Source organism: Micromesistius poutassou (genome assembly GCF_964030765.1).
Source record: "Micromesistius poutassou genome assembly, chromosome: 10".
Classification (NCBI taxonomy): domain Eukaryota; kingdom Metazoa; phylum Chordata; class Actinopteri; order Gadiformes; family Gadidae; genus Micromesistius; species Micromesistius poutassou.
The window spans coordinates 11483152-11506053 of NC_140280.1; the positions used below are offsets into that span (position 1 = coordinate 11483152).

Sequence of the window (22902 nt, forward strand, 5' to 3'; positions counted from 1 at the left end):
TATTAATGGATGAGGAGCTCGTCTCCATGGCGACGGAGAGATCTCCCAGTTATAAGATGTGGCGCGTGGGCGCACTATGCCCGCTCCGTCTCTTATGCAGCCTCCTGTCCATGAACCCCTGTTGTGCACTTCAACACGTGATGCTCATATGGTGAAAGTGTTTATTTAGCTGTGTTTATTTATGTTTTGGGAGTGAAGTCACACGCATCACAATCTCGAAATATAAACAAACTACTAAATATAAACTTGAATTTCATCATTAGATTACTTTTTTAATCTTCTGTCATTATGAATAGGATTCAATCATATACTCAGAATGGGGCTCACTTACATGCAATACTAATTTCAGCTAGAAGAGAACTGAGGGGAGATGGAAATCTTGAAAAATACATTTCCAACCGTGTTTACCGAAGGTGATTATCAAATCGACCTCAGTGATGCTATCCCATACGCTCTCAGCAACTTTCACTGTGTGCCTGCCCCCGAAATGGACATAGTAAAGAACCCCCACAGGGCGGTGTGCAGGAATGGCGGTAGTCCCAAAACCCAAAGGAACATCGGCAGCAGGCAGCTTGTAACAAACTTAAAGCTTCCTTCAGAATGAGTTTGAGCTGAAGGTTCATCCTGCAGTCTGGGGGCGGTTCAGATCCCGGACAACATGGAGTGCTGCCCTGTGGCATCTCTGGAAACCTGTCTGAGACCAGCAGCGATACACACAGGTGGAGGGGGAGGCGTTGGCTGTGACGTGGGCTTGGGAAAGATTAAGACTTCTACCTGATGGTATATAATTCCCAGTAGAGACTGAGCATGAACCATCACTGGTCCTGTTGGGCACACATGAATTAGACTATTACCTCGGGATTGAAATGTTTCGGGATTAGATCTCTGAGGTTTCCGTACCAAATAGTATACGTACAAGGCCAAGTGCTCATCCCTGGTGACAGTCCTGACCAAAGGCCCGCTGACAGAGGAGGTCTAGGAGGGGAGCTTCTGGTCAGAGACCACTGACCTGCATCCAAACCCAAAAGGCTGGCACTTAATGTATGCACTAATTGTATGTTGTACGTCCTGACACTTAATGTACGCACTTATTGTATGTTGTACGTCCTGGCACTTAATGTACACACTTATTGTATGTTGTACGTCCTGGCACTTAATGTACGCACTTATTGTATGTTGTACGTCCTGGCACTTAATGTACGCACTAATTGTATGTTATATGTCCTTCAAACAAATAGTATTTAGCATTGTGTAGCATCTTATCCTATCTATCTTTGTTTTATACGGGGAATGGGTTAACCTAGTGATTGTTAGTACTTGGCACATGTTTCTATGAACAACCTTACTGTACCGACTGTAGCGATATATGGTTGTTTCTCTTTCTTCTGTACAAATGTACTTATTGTAAGTTGCTTTGGATAAAAGCTAAATGCCCATAATGTAAATGTGAACTGAAACAGATAACAGAGAAGCTGCATTATCATCCGCTACCCCATCCATAGCCCTGTGCCAGAGAGGGCAAGGCCAAGGCAGGGGCTGCATTCACATCCTCAAACCCTATTGGATCCATCAAAGTGAGCTACACCTGACCTGACCAAAGGCAATGCATAGTTATCCCAGAGAATCCCAGGGAAATCCTGACCAGATAGCATGAGGGATGTGTGGAGATAATCATATGCAGAGCGAGGGCCCAACAGTCTGTGTGGTGGTTAGGACTAAAGGCTTAGTTATGGTTCCACATTGACGCAACACAAGGTTGTAACGGACCCATTACATCCTTGCAGACCCTACTTGCGTCCACCGCAAGGGCCTGACGTGCTCCTCCCAAAAAATGTAACCTTGCATCGATGCAGCAGCAAGGGCTCTGTTTGGTCGCTAACATAAACCCGACTTAAACCAGACGCAGAACCAAAACAGGTTCACAACTGCATCGAAGTGACTGCATGGTCATTGCGTTGCGTCAACGTGGAACTATAACGAAGCCTTTAGTGCTCAGATTTTCAAACAGGGGGGTGCAATGCAAGGTGCAAAACAGCAGCCACTCTGGCAAAATGACTGAATGTTAAAACATGACCATTCTCAGTACATTGATGTAGTTACAACACCAATCAACACATCAGAAGGAGTTAACAGTGGATATGAGTCTATTTTTGGCATTGGGTCCCAGAAGTGCTTATAACTAACAATGCCCCACAGTTCTCCGCAGACTCTTTCTCCACCTTTGCCAGGGATTACGATTTCACCATTTAACCAGAAGCCCATACTTCAACCATGTAACAAGCAGCCCATACTTCACCATTTAACCAGAAGCCCATACTTCACCATTTAACCAGAAGCCCATACTTCACCATTTAACCAGAAGCCCATACTTCACCATTTAACCAGCCCATACGTCACCATTTAACCAGAAGCCCATACTTCAACCATGTAACAAGCAGCCCATACTTCTCAAATAGCAGCGGGGAGGCAGAGATGGCTGTGAGAACTGTCAAGGGTCTGCTGAAGAGAAACACAGACCTGTACAGCGCTTTGCTGGCTTACAGACTCAAAACCCTCTACATGGCCGTCCCCCACTGAGCTGCTCATGGGCAGGAGACTTCAGTATTCATTCTTAGTCTCATCTTCTCAACTAACAATCCACAATGGCCATACAGCCATCTGAATAAATCCAACCTTCCCCTTACGCCTCCTTCCAATGTTACTCTCACTAAATCCATGGCTAGCGTGCAAGCTTCAGCAGTAAGTCTGACTAGCCTTTTTGAAGACTCTAGTCATGCTCAATGAGTGCACAAGCAGAGTGTGTGCAGGTAGCCGGGTAGGTAGGTAGACAGACAGGTAGCCGGGTAGGTAGGTAGACAGACAAGTAGCCGGGTAGGTAGGTAGACAGACAGGTAGACCATCCAGTAATTTCATTTGAGCTGAATTAAATGATAGCAAAGGCTTTTTACACACCTCCAACTGCCACAGATACCAGATTTATTTAAATTTTGTAGGAAGGGAAGTAAAGACAGTAGGCGAGTTTCAGATCAAGCATGCGTTGCGTTGCCTCGCATAACATAATGCATTCTGGGATCAAAGTGTCAGAAATGCTGGTGATAACTAACCCTACATGTCACATGACCCTAACCCTAAACACTCGTGGGAGCTCCCTTTGTCTGCATTTCAACAAATATAATGCTTCTAAAATAATTGTCCTACCTTATAATACCGTACCCTTATAATACCCTTGTATTTTTATTTTACTAATCTATGTTTTATTTGTATTATACTTATCATATATTTATTATATATTATTTGGGTGATTTCAGATATTATGTATATATATGTCAATATTATTTTCATGTACAAGTGATCATATAAAAATATTATGTTATGTATTAACTAATAGTTATAATAACTAACTATTAGCAATAGCCAGTGGAGATTATTATATATGTGGATTGGTTTGGTCTAGATTTATTTGATATAGTTAATGAGTTTAAGCCTTATTGTTTGTCTTATTGCTTCGGGGAAAAGCAGATGTAGTATGTCCCTTAGGCATATAAGGGACTGTTTTGTACCTTATTAAGTAAACAAGGCCAGACAGCTAATAATGTACTCTGTCACCCTTTCTATACAAAATGCTTTTTACAACCACACTGAGCACCTGCATGTTTATTTCAAGCACAATAAAAAAACTTTAACTAGCGGTCATTCAGGATCAGTGAGGTAATGAGTGTGTTTAGTAACCAATCCCCACAGCAATACACAATCTTATTTGCATCCAACCTTATTAATTCTGTTTTTACTTCTGATTGCCACACGCTTGCTGTTTTCACACTGTCCCTGTAAGAACAAAATGCTTTTGACTTTAATAACGCACTTCCCATTGCGTCAACATCTCAGGAGATGAGCTATTTCTGAGATGCTGGAACCAACATGTCTGGCCCTAACAATCATTTCAAGGTCATATCCAATGCGTCTATGTTTTATTTATTGAGTTTCATCCACTTCACTGTTTGTCTTTTTCCAAAGGAGGTAGCCCTCATCCATGTCCCTTTTGCATGCTGACTATATAAAATGAAGCGCATGTATTTCAGAACATTTTAAATACCTGAATAAGCCAATTTTCGTCACAATTACTTTTGAACATGTGCAACTTAGAGGCTATATCAAAATATATAGTCTGTGTCATTTGAGAAGACTCATTAAAGTCATTCAAGTTTCACAGTTTTTGTGTGCATAGGCTCGATCTACCGGGAGATGGAGCAAGATGTAGAGAGTCCGGCCATCGGGAGGCAGCCCATCTGGACCAAACCGGCCCGTGAAGACCTCCCTAAACAGCTGCTGGACAAATCCGCTGCCAAGAAGATCCAGAGGTATGTGCGGAAGGACGGGAAGTGCAATGTCCATCATGGAAATATCCGTGAGACATACCGCTACCTGACAGACATCTTCACCACTCTGGTGGACCTCAAGTGGGGGTTGAACCTCTTCATCTTCGTCCTGGTCTACACAGTCACCTGGCTGTTCTTCGGCTTCATGTGGTGGCTCATCGCGTACCTCCGCGGCGATTTGGATCATATCGCAGATGACCAGTGGACTCCATGTGTCAATAACCTCAATGGGTTTGTCTCAGCGTTCCTGTTCTCCATCGAGACAGAGACCACCATTGGGTACGGATACAGGGTCATCACTGACAAGTGCCCGGAGGGGATCCTGCTGCTCCTCATTCAGTCTGTGCTTGGTTCCATTGTGAATGCCTTCATGGTTGGCTGCATGTTCGTCAAGATATCGCAGCCCAAGAAGCGTGCGGAGACCCTCGTGTTCTCCACCAATGCTGTTATCTCCATGAGAGATGGACGGCTGTGTCTCATGTTCAGGGTCGGGGACCTCCGCAACTCACACATCGTGGAGGCGTCCATCAGGGCCAAGCTCATCAAGTCCAAGCAGACCAAAGAGGGGGAGTTCATCCCCCTGAACCAGACAGACCTCAACGTGGGCTACAGCACAGGGGACGACCGGCTCTTCCTGGTGTCGCCGCTGATCATAAGTCATGAGATCAATCAGCACAGCCCCTTCTGGGACGTCTCCCAGGCCAGCCTGGGGAGGGACGAGCTGGAGATAGTCGTCATTCTGGAGGGGATGGTGGAGGCCACAGGTAAGCACATACTTCACTGTAAACCATAGTTGAATGTCATGTGTTAAGATTTGTATTTTAAAGGTCTTTATTATATCCTGGTGAATGTTTTATGATTGGCTGTTTTATCACTCAATCCTCAACGTACTCATTGCATGTTCTCAAAGAACCTGTAAACTCATATTTATCTGATATCTGTGGTTGTTAGATATATGGCCAGTTGTTATTTATATATAATTACTAGCCGTTTGAGTGTTTTTTTTCTGCGTACAGGCTTCTTTATACATCAAAGGATCATAACATGAAGTATATAAAACCTGATGAACACACTCAAATCCTGTTTTTGATTTTGGATAGGTGCGTTTTGAACCACTTCAGTAGAATGAGCCCATTATTAGGACTGCCAGTCATCAGAGGACCCTGGATTCAAACAGGAGCAAATCATGCAGTTGAAGAAGTACTGCTTCGTCTTCAGCAAGATAGAAACTAGACTATGTATAATAGTATACTTACAGCATCAGCTTAGAGGTGGACGGGTGGATGAATATGGATGGAGAGAGACTTTTCTCTATTTTTTCTATTCTTTTATTTCTATGCTTTACATGCATAGAAGTATTTGTATGTTAAACCATAATGTGTTTTAACACATCTGTGCCATCATTTGACTTCACTTTTTCCGAATTCCTGGATTCAAGAAATTGTGGAATCACAATTACTGTATGTGTATATTATTGTATATTATCATGTGATAATTATAATCAATTATTATTCACAAATAATGTAATTAAATAGCAATTATTTAAAATGATTATGTATTGTATAAGGCAGTTGGCAAAGCTCTCGATTTACCGGTCGATCTTCGTTCCTAGCCTCACCTATGGTCATGAGGGATGGGTGATGACCGAAAGGACGAGATCGCGGATACAAGCGGCCGAGATGAGTTTTCTCAGGAGGGTGGCTGGCTTCTCCCTTAGGGATAGGGTGAGAAGTTCAGTCATCCGTGAGGAGCTCGGATTAGAGCCGCTGCTCCTCTGCTTAGAAAGGAGTCAGTTGAGGTGGTTCGGGCATCTGGTGAGGATGTTGAGTGAGACAAATTATTTTTAGACCGTTTGACCATGTTTGATCTTGTTTGACCCCGCTTATCCCCGTTTGCGGCTGGAGATATATAAGTGAGGACGTCACTTATGCACCTTTGGGGTGTAGTCTTTCTAATAACGTATATTCACATTCTTATATTTCAACCGTTTTTCTTGATTTGCAAAAAATGTCTTTTAAATTGACATACCATGGCACGATTTACTGAATCCCAAAAATATGAGTCTGTTGAGTCTACAGTACAAATGTTTGTTCTGCGCGTCAGAAGTCATGTTCACACGTTAGGAGCATATGGTGCACATTTCATGCGAGTGGGCCACTGTCTGACAGACTTTACTTACATTTTCAGACTTCTGTCAGCATCATTATTGATTATTTAAAGAAATCTGTTGGTTAAAAACTTCTTAGGTAAACCCACACCCAAACGGATGTGCACATATGTGTATACTTGTAGAAACAACAAACAAAGTCGCAGTAGAAACGAAGATGTCAAGAGGTCAACAGCCAATGAACAGCCGAAGCAAGTACGCTGCCTACAGAAGGTCACAGGATGGCACCCGAACCACACACGAAGGCAACGTGAAGATGTGAATTTTTTTGTAGTTTATACCCGCAGGACACACAAAGGCCACACGATGGCAGTATTGAAGTACATTGACGAATGCTAGAAAGGCAAATAGCAAGAAATGACAAAGTGAAATAAGAAAAGTTTTACCTGTAAGAGGAGGTGCTGGGCCTGTGAGAGTTGCTCATCATGTTCTCTGTAGTGATGGGTCGTTTGCGACCCATTTTTTTTCAGTTCGAAGGAATGACACTTTAACAAGAACGAACAGACCTGATTCCATGTTTCACTTCTCTCTTGTTCGTCTCTCTTGTTCGTTCGTGGTGAGTGGTGAAGAGGGACTGAGACAAGAGCCAGCCAATCGTATGCTGTTGTCTGTTGAGTCTAGGACGCTCTCGTCAAATTTTAGCCAATGAGGTTGTAAGGAAGTTGTAAGGGTTGTAATGAAGTTGTAAGGGTCGCAGCTGACTGAGGCCATGCTGAGGTTCTGCTGGCAGTTGCATGCAGGATTTTGTTTGTAGCTCGCTAGCTCCATCTATTGGTTTGGAGTCTTCTCATTCATTCCTCTACTGTCGTTCTCGTTCAGTCAGTACCTCGTTCTTGGCTTGTAGGCTGTAGCCCAGAGAAGACCCAGGGCGGCCATCGGGACATTCGGGAGGTTTCCCGTTGGGCTGGTCCACTTTCAAATGTCTTTTGGGCCGCTTGGGTGGAAAAAAAAATAGTTTGACCATTATTTTATCTTCTCCTAAAGTAGACATTCTTAATTCTTCTGAAATTTAAGCCCCAGCTCCGCAGTATATATAATATGGATTATACAATGTACGGTAGTTCTCCCCTCCCAAAAGGCCAGGAGGAGCCGAAAAATTAAAAAAAAGGGCACTGGAGGAAGATGCCGCCAAATGTGCCAAAATAAATACATATTAGCCACTGTTGTGTTGTCTAAAAGTACACATAATCATGAACTTGCAGCTATGTTTTTGCCTTGAACTACTGTGTTGTGTTGACTGTTTGCACGATCGTTTGAGAATGAGGAGCTGAGAACTGTGCATTCCATGATTCACCACTAAAGACGTTGTACTGGAAACGCGAATGAACGAACGATTCTGAGCGATTCTTCTTGGTGAACTGACGCAAACTGGATTAAGGAACAGAATCATGAAATCCATCCCTAGTTCTCTGAGGTGCATCAAAAGAAGCAATGCTGCTGCCTTCTTTTTCCTGGTTGTCTTATCATCAAAGTATGCCATTCTGCAGGAACTGAATTGTGATTAGTTGTGATTGAAGCTTTGGGAGTTAAACACGCCTCTGCTCTGTAGAGTTGCTCAGGACTGACATGGTCCACGTTACCATGACACATGGGAAACGCTTGAGCTACTCAAATTCGGCTGTCTTCACAGACACCGTGGTCCCATCTCGGTGTCATTGTACTCTAATACGATGGCTACATGACGGCATTGCGAGGGCTTCATGTAGTTGTGTTGCCTTCCTAAGACAATCGGGCAGCTTCTTGTTTCCTTCGTATTGTCTTTGTGAGGCGAAAAACGCTCAATGGCACCAATGATCACACAAAGTAAAGACGAAGATGACACGATTTGACAAGATGCTCACAATGGCCTTACAAAGGGCAAAATGGACTCATGAATTCAACACGAAAATTAAGGTCTTTCGGCAATTTTATGGCATGCCAAAGATTTTGCCACCACTCACGAAGTTGCTGCCGGAGCCTGAGAAACTCCACCGGTGGTCATACGACGGATTAAAATGCCCTACCGATGTTTTTACCATCAGAGCCGAATTTAAACATTAAATTTATCGTATGTCCATCTGGTGTCAATTTAGGGACAGTGTGACACAGGCATTAATAAAAACCCAAATTTTGAATGAATGAATCCTACATTAAAAATATGAAAATCATATATGTACTCCCTATAAGCATTATTATATTAATTATACGGCCCATTCAGTGCCCCATTGGCTTGCGCTGAACAAATTATTTACTCCAGGTTTGACTGTTTCTCCATAAACCTCCCTCCCAATGCTGCATTGCTTCTATCCTTCTCCTTTTCTGTTTTTACATACAAAAATGATCTATAGAAGGGTGTCTAATTGGATGAAAGCATTTTCCAAAGTGCCAATACGGAGACAACATTGGGAGACAACAGCTAACGGCAAACCACACTGTCTTTGGTTAACTTGTTGTACAGGCTGTTTCTCCAACGGGCAGAGAAGTTGTGACTAAATGTACCTTGACAGCGTTTCCATTATGTCTATTGCAATTGTATGAATGCATATCTTGTAGGCCTACAAGTCCTCATTATGTTGTGTGGATTTAAAACTCCCCCTAACCTCCCCTTGTGTGGCTTGTATGTTCAGGTATGACCTGCCAGGCAAGAAGCTCATATGTAAGCAGCGAGATCAAGTGGGGCTACCGATTCACACCGGTCCTCACCCTGGAAGATGGCTTCTATGAAGTGGATTACAACAGCTTCCACAACATCTACGAGACCACCACCCCCAGCTGCAGCGCCAGAGAGCTGTCAGACATGAGTGGCAGGATGCGTCTCCCTCTCACCTGGTCACTGGCCAGCAAGCTGAGCCAGCAGGGCCTTCCTGACCCCCATCTGGAGTCCAATGTGAAGAAGCTGGCGGACCTGGACAGTAAGGAGGACCGGAAGCAGCCGGAACGCAACGGGGAGATCGGAAACATTGAGAGTGAATCAAAGGTCTGAGGAGCAGGTGGGCTGTATGTGTGCATGGATGTGATGGCTGAGCAAGGGGGAGTTCAAAGGTATGATTTAGAGTCCTGAGGAGGACCTCCAGGTGCACTGTGTTAACCAGGAAGCCCTGCGCTACCAGTAACACCCCACAGTGAAGGCAGTCTCATCTTATGTTGCATGTCCACACGATGTAAACCTGTCCACACGATGTAAACCTGTCCACACGATGTAAACCTGTCCACACTATGTAAACCTGTCCACACGATGTAAACCTGTTGGATGAAGATATTTTCTATTCTAAAGTTCTAGGGAATTAGCATTTGTATTTTTGTACATACAAGTTTTGTTTCAAGTGTAAATAGTAGAAACATTTGATATGAATCATATAGATTAATAAATACTCTAAGTGCTTTGTTAAAGTGAAATAAAGTAAACATAGTGAGCATGTGTCGTAACAGCAGGACAGTTCTGTGAATATAATGGTGATATTGGTGATTAGCAAATGTGTTTTTCATTAGTACAACACTAATGTAACTTACTAAATGTTTTGAACAATTCAAAATTTGCTGTCTAACGCCATTTTTGCTATGGCCAGCTGTGTCCTCAAAAAAATCGATATTAATCTGATATAATCTTTGTGAGAAGTCTTATCATTACAATGCACCATAATGGCAATTGTTTGAAACTTAAATGAATTATATAATTTATAAAACTGAATGCCTTAATTACATACTCCCAGTTAAACTATTCTACGTGGAGAAAGAACAGTGAAGTGAAGAGTCAAAGGTACACTGAGAATACGTCATTAGATAATTTCTAGCTACAGTCCCGAGAGAGAGCTGAGCTGCTTTACCATCAGGGCAGCTGACGGTTGTTGAATCCATCCATCTAACAACTGCAGCCAGGAAGTGATGTTAGAAAACCAGATCAAACCGGCCCAGAAGGTGAGCAGTTAGGGAACAGCTAGCCTGAGAGAAGGCAATGAATATTATCACTAATCTAGTAACTCGTAATGCAAGCCCCTCCCTCTTTCTTGCCTCTCATCCGCCACTTCCACTAACTGAAATGGACTCCCTCTGAAGCGCCCATACACACATATTCAAAGAACCTCATTTTAACGAGTTAAGGGGACTACAAATCCGACTGGTGCTCTGTCGGGATGTGAAGGTTGCACTATCTGTCTTGATGGTAACTAATGTCACCCTAAAACATGTGATGTGTTGTCACATTCAGTATGAAACAAGCCATTCCCTGGGCAGTATTGAAGCTGTAGGGACAGCGGTCCTCCCTGGAGGTTAAATTGATGCTGAGTAAAACAGCTTCTCTTGGCTGAATCAGATCCAGGTCAGGCATTGGCACAGTCAACTTGAAACAGATATTCTCATAGTGCATTTACCTCACTAATAGCTGACGGATGGCTATGCACCTTTAATGCAGTATATACCAGAATACCAGTATCTAAGGTGATTACAGACGATCATCTAAGATACATAAACATTGGCAAGAGAAGAAGAAGAAGAAGAAGGTATGGGAGTGAAGTATAAAAGGAGAGAGCATAAAGACAAGCTGCGGTATTTATGTTGGCCTTTTTGGTTAGACAGGGAAAGAGCCTTAAAGCTTGTATCAGCTTACAGGCCGATACGAAGATAGAGAGCATGTGCCTAAGTGTGTGTGTGTGTGTGTGTCATTTTGGGCTAGGAAGAAGATAATGTCTCCTACCAATCCCTGTCAAATGTTCATTCGGGATCCTACGTATGTATACATTAATGATTTTGATGACAATGATGACAATTATACAAAAAGTGTAAATGTGGTGGTTGCTGGCACGCAGGACGCAAATGGTGATAATTTGTTTTATTACATAAAATGTATTACAAAACGTTGGGGGGACAGGGGGCTCTTATTATTTGAGCTTCATGCACTGCATATGCTGTTCAGCATCCTCATGTCATTAGAAAAATTACTTTCATACAAAAATGTTGAATGCCGAATGGCATTCAGCATAGTTGATTCTGATGATTGTTTTGGTTAATTGCATTATGTAAATGATATATATGTTATGTAAATGACACAAGATGTAACATTTCAGTGTTATAAATTAATCTACAACTTGACAAGACACAAGAAGTCCTTAATGCAACATATTAACACAAGTGTGGAGTCAAATAGAGTTATAATATATATAACTATAACTTATTTACACAGCTTGAAAACAAAAAATGTACTCCACAAAAGACAAGAAAAATTGGCCTTATCTGGGACTGAAAGAAAAAGGCACCCTTAAAAAAAGACTACTTACTAATAAAAATAAACAGGAACCAGAACAACAGCAGAACATATTCAGAGACGTATTGGGCCTGATCAGTTGCCTTACAAAATAGGTCAAAATGGATAAATATTAACTACCGAAAGCATCAATAATAATTGGACTAAACAATGAGATACATACAAAATATATTCAATTTAATGCAACTCATTTTGTAAGCACATTAAGGGCCAGTGATACAAGTTCCAGCTAGCTTCAAATAGCTTCATGCTAACCAACAGTAATTACAGACTAGATTGCAGTTAAAGTCTGAAAATGAATTACATTGAATCATAGTTTTATATATATATGCATAGTTAATATCTATAGTTAAGTTCTACATTTTTGGTATTATTTATTATTATTATTTATAAGAACTATGGATTAAAAATTTCTTTGAGCAATAGCAAATCCTTGATAGAAAAACAATTGTAATGGTTGCCTAGTTTGGTCTTTCTATTGGCTGCTGATAAAGACCCATGCCTCGTTACACAGGGCTCACAATGGAAGCCTTCAGGCTTTATTGTGTCATCCCTGACTATTTATGCATTTTAATGTATGACACAGAGTGCTGTTCATATTGTATATCAAAATGGTCAAATAAAATCAATCAATCAATCAATGCACTTATGTTGCCTAGAGTCAGGGCCACCTTGTCAGCCATCTTACTGTCAAAACCCTTCTGACATCCTGACCTCTTCAAGAAGTCATCTAACCTGCCACATGTTGTCAGTGATATGGAGAAGGGTTCCATGTTCGGTACCATGACCTAGAAAACATCAACAATATCTTACATTACTGCTAATGAAATCAAACCAGGTTGTTACTTAGGTTGACCAATTATATAATTACTATATAATTGTTGTTGCAATTGACTACTTCATAGCTGTGTAAAAGTTAATGGATATCATAGCTGAGTGAAGGTTAATGGATACCATAACTGAGTAATATATATCTTAGCTGAGTAATAGATAATATATGTCATAGCTGAGTTAAAGTTAATGGAAATTATAGCTGAGTAATAGATATCATAGCTGATCATAGATATCATAGCTGAGTAATAGTTAATTGATTTCAAAGATCAATGAACTATTATTCATGCGTCCAGAGTTGAATTATTATTGTTATGTAGTTGTGAGGTCGTACCCTGGTGCGCTGTACGTTTGGTTGGCCTGTGACGGTAAAGTGGTTGAAGATGTGGACATCATGTTGGGTGAGGCTCCACGGCTGGTGCTGTTAGGAGAGGAACTGGAGGAGACTAGAGACACATGGAGAACATTACTGAGCTGTAAACTGGAGCTGTAAACTGTAAACTGTAAACTGAACTGGAGGAGACTAGAGACACATGGAGAACATTACTGAGCTGTAAACTGGAGCTGTAAACTGTAAACTGTAAACTGAACTGGAGGAGACTAGAGACACATGGAGAACATTACTGAGCTGCAAGGCACACACACATCTGAACAGAGCATGTACTGCACATGTCTGAGGCGTAATGATTTGTATTCTGTTCTGAGGTATGGTCGGTGTACAGAAACAGAACCGATGGTTTCACTAAACCACTAACCTCCTCCTGACGCCAGTGGGCTGAACGGTCTGGACGACGACGCCTGGATTTAAAAATGAAATCAAGGATTGGATTATTGGAAAATATAAATCCCCCCATACACAAACACTTTTACTGTGTGTGTGTGTGGGGGGATACACAAACACTGTTACTGTGTGTGTGTGTGTGTGTGTGTGTGTGGGGGGGGGGGGTCACCATTCTGCTGCTGAAGGTGTGTGACTTCATGGCCATGGTCGCCACAGGACAGTAGATCCTCTTCTCTTTCTGCCGGCGATTGCAAAACCAAACCCGTACGACTTCTTTCTCCATAGAGAGGGATTCTGAGATGAGCGTTATCTCCTCCGAGTTGGGCTTTGGATTCTGAACCAAACAGAACATGTTATTTATTTAAAGGTGATGAACCCCTGACCCCCCACTGTTTATTTGAAACACCCCCTTTAACATCTAATCAACTCTACAAGTGGTGTTAGGGGTTGGTTCGCTTTAATGTCTAAATACCTTGATCATATTTATCATCTTTCAAACAGATAGGAGACCTTCCCCTTGATAGCAGCTTGTCGTATAGTGAACGATAATTTAATACCAAATCAAAATTTCAATGCACTGCGAAAATCGTGTCATGTGTTCGTGATCATTTCTATTTGTGCGTGTGTGTGTGTGTGTATTTTTGTGTGTGTTATCGCTTAGCTCACATCAACAAAGCGCTTCTCCAGCGTCTGCTTGATGTTGGTCTCGATGCTGGTCCTCTTCTTCCTCTTGCGGCCGTAGCCCTCGACCAGCGGGGGCAGCGAGGCGGGGCTGCTGATGGAGTCCGCCGGGGAGTTCTCTATCAGACCCGGACACCATGAGACATCAGATAGACCCGGACATCATGAGACATCAGATAGACCCGGACACCATGAGACATCAGATAGACCCGGACACCATGAGACATCAGATAGACCCGGACATCATGAGACATCAGATAGACCCGGACACCATGAGACATCAGATAGACCCGGACACCATGAGACATCAGATAGACCCGGACACCATGAGACATCAGATAGACCCGGACACCATGAGACATCAGATAGACCCGGACACCATGAGACCATCTCCAGTATATGATGAAACTACACCCATAGTGTATTTTAATGTCATATGAATATTTATATTATTATTGTACCTTTTATTTATAAAATGTATTTATTAAAATGTAATAATAATTTGTGTATTTTTTATGTTAGTATTATTATTATGATAATTATTGCGGTTTATTTTATTTAAAGCCATTTCGATGTTTTACATAAGTTCCAAAGGTCTAGAGACATTTTAAATGCAATGCTGTTTAATAATCTTGTTTTAGGAACCAATGCAACCAACAACAATTCAGGAAAGAAGTTTAAAATTGCTTGATATTATTAGATATCAATTGAATATGTTCCAATAAAAAGCATAGACAATAACTACATTTATAATTTGTTACTTTATGAAATTCATAAAGTAACAAATTCTAAATGTAGTTATTGTCTATTTTTGACATGGCATACCACTCATAATATGAATGGTAACAGTGATGAGTTACCTGCATCACTCAGCCACTTCTCCAGCAGGGGCTTCAGCTTGCACATGTTCTTGAAGCTCAGGTTCAGAGCCTCAAAGCGAGAGATGGTGGTCTGGCTGAAGTCATTCCCATAAAGCTTCCCCATCGCAAGGCCTACATCTCCCTGTGGAATACAGTGGAAAGACAACACAGGAAACAAGTGTACGGTAGGCTATCTCAACATTAAAATGTCTAAAATCTCCATTTGAAAAGCCATATGTTACATACAGCACGTTAGAGAAGATCAACGGAGAGACACGACCCATGTATACCAGACAAGTTTTTTATACCGTCACGTTAACATGTACACAAGGGGGCGGTATAGCACCTCCGACCCCACATGTAGATCAACATTACATGTCCACAATACATGAACTTGAACATATCCAGAAATGAAATGTTATGCAAATGTTACGTGAATGTTAAAGGCAATACATCCATGTCAAAAAACATATTGAAAATCCTGTAGGCTCCAGCTGAAAAGCAGTTGGTGTATGCAACCATGTGAAAATACAGGGTTTGAATTTTGCATTTATTTGATGGTAGTGTCTGGCTCTCCATCAGAAAACACTTCTCCCGTTCCCTGTATATATATATACAGAGAACGGGATAATCAATTCAATAATCAACAATTATTGAATTGAACCTTGGTGTTGCTGACTGGGGAGCGACTGGATGGTGCATAGGTCTCTGCGTAGCAACCTGGATCTTCACAGATCTGCACATGACTCAAAAGTGTAATTCCGGATTAACTTTTCAAGAAAAGTTTCACCCATCACATAGAAAATGTACCTGCGTGAAGCCAAGTTTGATCCGCCTTTGCTTAAAAGCCTTTGCAAACTGCTCCAGCTCCTCCAGGTCGCTGGGCTCCTCTTGCTGTGGTAACGCCAGGTGCTTTGGCATCTGCAGGTGAGACAGGTCCATATGGCTGTCCATAGACTGCCCCCCCAGACCAGAGCGGTTCAGGACCTGTAGTGGAGAGGGCATCTTTTCTTTACATATAAACAACATATGCTTTTATGGATATGCTTTTGCCTCAATGTAAGACTAAATGTATGCTTCCATCCATACTGACATGAGGTCAGAGTCTCCAGGCAACAAGGCTTCTTTAACTTATCTACTGCAGCCATCACATGTTTTCAAAACTATTTATAATTATTTGAATACTTTTATGCTTGGTTTATTTACAACCGTCAACCCATACAAAAATCTCTTTCTAAATGTATTGGTCTGCGAGAGCCTTAAAGTTTCAATGTAACAAAGTGATCTTCAGATTCAGCGCTTTTGGACAAACCAACCATAAATGTGCCAAAAGTATGATCAATACTTGAAGTAATTATTTCTCTTCTATGAATTTATTGAGCCAGTTTAGGACTGAAAGCAGCCAGGATGTGTTGATACCTGTGGGTTCAGAGTGAGCCCCTGCTGATGTTGGAGGAGGCTGGACTGACTTTGTGGTGGAAGAGAGAGCAGGTTCTGCTGCAGAAAAGCTACAGACAAACAAACATGGAGTCAAAAAAATTCTGTGATACAATGTGATCAATCTTTTGTCTTCAAGGTCCAAACAAGGTCAAACCAACGTTGACCAGTTCAGGTCTTTCTATATCTAGGATGAGAACATTGGTGCTGGTCTGGATTTGAAATGTGGTCCGCCTGAGTCGGTCTTGTCACGTAGAACACGTTTTAACATCTGAGCCCGCTGTTTTGTAATTGTCAATGTGTTTTTTTATTTTGCTCGCCACTATTGCATTCCTGATTGCCTTCCTTTGTTTCTGTTCTCAGGCTGTGGCACTCTGTTCTTTGTGGGGCGTGCTGTGGAGAAGGCATCAACAAGCTGGTGAGGAAGGCTGGCTCTGTTGTGGGACAGCCTGAGGTAGTGGTGGAGGGGAGGATGTAACCCCCCAGCACCTCTATGCTGAGCTGTGGGGATGGGAGCATCTTCAGCCACAGATTCATCTCACCTTCAGCCACAGATTCATCTCACCTTCAGCCACAGATTCATCTCACCTTCAGCCACAGATTCATCTCACCCAGCAAGACAGAGCGCTTCAAGTGCTCCTTTGTGCTGGCGGCCATTAGGCTGTACAACAGTGTGTGATGTATGTGTATGTGTATGTGTATGTGTATGTGTATGCATGTGTGTGTTTTTGTATTTTTTGTATGCGTGTATATGTATATATGTGTATATGTATGTATGTATGTGTGTGTGTGTGTGTGAGTGTGTGTGTATGTGTGTGTGTGTGTGTGTGTGTGTGTGTGTGTGTGTGTGTGTGTGTGTACCTGATCACTGGGCCACTTTTTCTTTTTTTCTTTGTTTACATTGCATTTCTGGAACTTATATAATTTACAATTTACACTTTATACTTTACACTTTTTATAATTTATGCAATTTATACCGTCTATTTTGTTTGCCCTATTTGTTGTTATTTGTTGTTGTTTGTTCTGTTTGTCTTGTCTTCTCCTTACTTTAGCATTTCGTTTAGCATTTTCCCTTAGCGTCTACTTTTGTTGTATTAGTACTTTATTGTATTGTATAATATTTATTATTATCCTGTGTTTTTCTACTGCTGCTGGGCTATCGCAATAAATTAATTTCTCCTACAGGGGATTAATAAAGTCCTATTGTAAATGTCACTGTAGGTTGAGGTGTAGATATTCTACGGTTGTATGGCCTTTTTTCTTGGATTCATCTTGCAACATTTGATTTGGTAGGTTGTGCACGAGACAAGTGATTCTTGATCCCATGTTGAAAATGTATAATAAAAGTTACAATGATAAACAATAAGATAAGTTAATAAGATGTTTTGCTATAACGATCACCACTGACACACTTTAGTCTGTTCCTACCGGTCCCAGAGTCGTTCATTTGGCTTGTTGACACAGAAGGGGTAAAGAGGCTGCAGTGTACCTGGGTGACTAGTCTGTGACTGTGACAGCAGGTAGGAGGGCGATGAGAGGTGAGCCGGAGGCATCAGAACCAGCTGCTGCATCGTGTGGAGAGAGGGCAGCTCCTGGTCAGAACAGAGAACATCAACTAGTAAGAGACATTATGTTATGCCTAATGCATCTGAAAATATATTACAGTGGGTTGCATGAAGGGTTATTCCGGATCCAGCAGTCCTACGTTATAGCTTCTGGGGGGAGACGGCTCAGAGCCTGTGAGAGTTAAGCCTTGTATCCTGTGTCATTACCATTATTAATTACCATTACCATTATTAATTACCAGATGTTCCACCAAAGAAAACTCATTTGCCTGAGTGGATGAAGCTTTCAGAAGGGGAGACCATGTAAACAGTCTACACGCTTTGGATCTGAAACCTGTACGCTACACCACCCCCATCTACACCACCCATCTACACCACCCAGAGCTACACCACCCATCTACATCACCCATCTACACCACCCAGAGCTACACCACCCATCTACACCACCCAGAGCTACACCACCCAGATCTACACCACCCATCTACACCACTCATCTACACCTCCCATCTACACCCAGATCTGCCAGACTTAAGCTGCGCTCAGACTTCAGATGTGAAGCTGATCTGTGAGACTAAACACGCAGAAGACTTCCTGTTTTATCTGCACCAGAAACAGCAACATGAATAAAACGCTGCCCCAAATATTTCATTCTGTCAACCTGAAATAAAAAATAAAGCTGTGAAAGAATAACTTTCCATAGCAAACGTCCTACCCCAGCCAGCTGTCCAGCGGCCAGGCCCATGGCTGAACCCTGTGGTGGGTGACATGTCTTCAGTGATAAGACAGAATGATGTGAGCCGTTGAGGTCCTCCGTCTTAATCTACAACAATAAAACACATCAACACAGGAGGGACTGAAGGAGGTCTGTGGGCCGACTAGTGGCTCTGGACACCGTGTCTCTGTTGACCTGCTGCACAGGAACCTGAGTGCATTCCCAGGTACACAACGTTAGCTCGCTGCTCATTAAACGCTGTGGGCCGTCACTCCTCCCTCAGGCTCATATGCAAATAGCGGCGATACCTTTGATCACGCTGCCTAGCAACGCTGGAACCCGGCTGTCATTCAACCTGCTCCAAGTGGAATATTTGAAGAAAAAAATAGAATGGCCGGAAAAGATTCTGAGTTTGTTTTAAATGATGCTAAATGTTGTGCAGAGCGGCTAATTTTTGCCTGGAGATGTTAATTCCAGAAAATGATGTTTAACCAGAAGACATGGATGGATAAATATTGAATTGGGGTTTATTGGTTTCAAGTTTACTGGATCCTACATTGGTGGGAAAAAATAATCCTTAACAGACTGTGTTTAGATTTACATTGGGAGATATGATATATTAAAAACAGTACCCTAATGATATGTGTTGTGTGCAGAATATCTATTAATTAATTTACCTGGGACCATGCACATTAATCAACAATTCAGTTTCCATATCAATGTTAATGTGCCAGTTAGCTAATGAGATCATCTTCATCTTTATTCCCTTGGCCAGTTAATACAAATTGGTGGCCTTTTTAATCAATACAGTAACTCAGCAAGCACTACAGTACAACACAACACAATGCAATAAACAACACACATGTAATACAAAGGTTACAGATATATGTTAAAACAGAGTATGTAAGGGCAGTGCCAGAGTTGAGGTTTGATTACTCGTGATTGCAAGTTTGTTTTGCTTTAAACCATCCCTAAAGTATATGTGTAAAGGTTAGGTAATGAGTGCTCTCTATTAATTAAATGGGATGACTATTCCAGTTGGCTCTTACTGAGAGCACTGTGTCCTTAACCTGTATGTACAGTCACCTCTATTCAGTCATCGTTGTTAACCTGTATGTATGTACAGTCACCTCTATTCAGTCATCATTGTTAACCTGTATGTATGTACAGTCACCTCTATTCAGTCATCATTGTTAACCTGTATGTACAGTCACCTCTATTCAGTCATCGTTGTGTACAGTCACCTCTATTCAGTCATCATTGTTAACCTGTATGTACAGTCACCTCTATTCAGTCATCGTTGTGAAACATGTTTGTGTAAAACATATGAACAGTTGATCTTCTTACTCACTTGTCGATTGAAGTCTATTCCGTCCTGCTCTAAATCTTTATCAGAAAGGAAATATACACATTTTTAGATGTCACAGTAAAATATAGTAATTATAATAAATAATCATACATAAATAATCCTCAGTACCAATAACTTGAAATCTGTTTTCTGATTTACAAGTTATTTGTGAAATAAAATTGTGATCAGATATCAATCCATTAATTAGAATTGGCAGAGAGAAAAACAGAGAGAGAGTGAGAGAGAGAGAGGGAGGATGTGAGTTAAGAGGCAGTGTAGGAGTGATGCTCAAATGTGTGCAAAGTAATCTCCCAATATTTGAATGTCAAATGTGGCCTGTGGGAGTGTGCTTTGAAAGGCAGTATGCCTGCAGGAGCCGACACAATGGGGATGGAGCCAACCCCCCTAGCATCCCCACCCCCTACACTGCCAAACTTCCAGTATGAAAATTACATTCATGCAAATGAGCATGGCTCATTTCAACCCTTTTCAAACTTTGCACCACTTTCAGTCTAATGTACTTTCCTAGAATCCAACAGGCTTGTTTGCAATTTTATATATATTTTTTACTAATTTAAACAATATGCTGCTTGTGAGTTAATTTAATTTAGTTAATTTATTTGAGCTAAATATCCAACGTATGTCTTCCTCCAATGTTTTTTCTTTCTTATGGTTATTAGTTATAAAACATTTTATTTATTATATATATATATATATATATATATATATATAAAATTTATCCAAATTTAATTTAAGGGTAATTTGTAGTCGTTCTGTTCAAAAAGACTTTTGCCAAGTCATGAATATAATTCCACATCAAAATGTCTTTAACATTATACTATTTATCAACCATTTATTATACTATTTATCAACCATTTATTACAAAGTGTTTATTATGAAACTCTCATAAAAACTTTTTAAACGTATGGTTCTAAAAGCAAATATAAAATATGCAAATCACATTTTGACAGTGTAGCACAACTTGGACTAGTTAGTTGTTTTCTTCATACAGATAATCATTATTTAGAAGTGAACTAATAAACTCAGAGCCAGTAAGACATAATAAAATAGATAAAGTTAAAGTTGTGTAATTTCTTCCTAGTGTTTTTTTCTTCCTAGTGTTTAAGCTCCACATTTGGTGGTTCCGTGTTAAGTGATTCGTTTTTGTCATCCGGTTACCCAAGGGCAGTGATCGTTTTACTGCAAATAGCCCTGGGTACATCCTGGTGCAGCAACTGACGGAGCAAACATCTCTCTGCGTATTGAATGAGGTAATGCTGTTTAAATTCAGTTGCAATACCTATACTAAACCAGTTTAACTAATATATTAACTTACTGATGCAAACCTTATCAGTCTCCTTATCAGACTTTAATATGTAGAAAAGTCACAAGAACATATAACACCTACATCCAAAAGGATATTGATATAATTATGATATATATTTACATTTACAAAACATAGCTGGGAGGAATGTCTTTTAAGAGCTTTACACACGTAGTTTAACTTTTTCCAAACAGTATTCAACCAATTTGCTTAGAATGTATGAAAAGTTTAAAATATAATAATATAGATAATAATAATAATAATAATAATAATAATGATAATATGAATATTAATTATCATAAAAGTAATAATAATAATATATTTCAAATGTAAAGCAAATCCAGTAAAGAATACATTTTGTACAGATTGCTGTGAGTATTATCACAAACAATGAGACTCATTTGGAATCTGAACAGTTGTTGAAGTTAATTGACAAAAATACATCCCTAAATTCACCTATTTTACTAAATCTGGGGATACATTTTACAGGTCGTAATGTCAACGTTCTTTAGTTAAGTGTGGCCTTACCTGCTTGCTGGTCTGGCGACTCCGAGTTCTCAAGCGTACCTGTGCTCATCTTAATACCTGTAATCATAAATATAGGTGATTTTCCTAACGGATTGTAACTTAACCAGCAGCATGTAGAACTAGACACCTAGTAAAATGATCTTGAGTCATTATAATGTGCTGCCCCCACCCTCCCAAATGCCATCACTAGAAAAGTGCATATGTGAATGCTGGTTATATTTATCACATCTAGTGGATATTCTGAAGATATACACACACACACACACACACATTACATATATATATATATATATATATATATATATATATAATGTGTGTGTATATATATACACACACATATATATGCATGTAAGTATACATACATATAATATATAAATAATGTGTGTGTATGCATGTGTGTGTGTTTGCATGTATGTATGTACATATGTATATATGTATTTATGTTTGTGTGTATGTGTGTGTGTGTGTGTGTGTGTGTGTGTGTGTGTGTGTGTGTGTGTGTGTGTGTGTGTGCGGTGGGGGGGGTAAATTAACTCACCAGGGCTGTCCTTCAGATTCTAGTTTTGACATAGAATACTAATAGAATAATGCTACTCATTGGGGTAAAATCTGCAAGAGCTCATCTACATGTTTCCCAAACTGGGTTAGCAGGAGAACGCTGCCCTCCTAACCTGAAGCCTCCACGGGGGATTTGCATAAGTGTCTCAGTGTCCTATCAAGCTGCGGCCTGTTTGCATAAATCAACAATGGGGTTCCTATGAGTCTAGAGAGAGTAGGCACATGTGTGTATATTTGTATGTATGTGTGCTTTACAAAGGTTGAATAAATACACGCCACATTGTGATGCTGTTTTACTAGAAAATAACACAGTTGTGACTACGTTTCATGTGTCCTTTAAATTAGTTAAGATACAGTAAACAACTTTATAAAGATAAAACATGAGGAATATACATACAATATTATTATTAGAAGTATGTGCTTCCATTGTAGACTCATTTTATTACCAGGTAAAAGTCAAAACACTGTCTTGTGCACGTTGACCAGGTGGCTTTTCAC

At 40.7% G+C, this 22902-nt stretch overlaps 2 protein-coding genes across 2 annotated transcripts; one reads left to right on the forward strand and one right to left on the reverse strand.

The window, feature by feature from the left end:
• Positions 1-4242: 4242 nt before the first annotated feature.
• kcnj6 (potassium inwardly rectifying channel subfamily J member 6) lies at positions 4243-9505 on the forward strand (the record flags this gene model as incomplete). Its single annotated transcript, XM_084474170.1, has 2 exons — positions 4243-5140; positions 9150-9505. The coding sequence occupies 2 exons, from the start codon at positions 4243-4245 to the stop codon at positions 9503-9505; spliced, it is 1254 nt and encodes a 417-aa protein (XP_084330296.1).
• A 3855-nt stretch (positions 9506-13360) lies between these two features.
• On the reverse strand, positions 13361-21913 carry pou2f3 (POU class 2 homeobox 3; the record flags this gene model as incomplete). The annotated part of the gene is made up of 10 exons (XM_084474226.1): positions 13361-13408; positions 13561-13725; positions 14058-14191; positions 14933-15074; positions 15743-15919; positions 16352-16440; positions 17859-17961; positions 18647-18685; positions 19998-20032; positions 21847-21913. The coding sequence occupies 10 exons, from the start codon at positions 21911-21913 to the stop codon at positions 13361-13363; spliced, it is 999 nt and encodes a 332-aa protein (XP_084330352.1).
• Between the last annotated feature and the right edge of the window lie 989 nt (positions 21914-22902).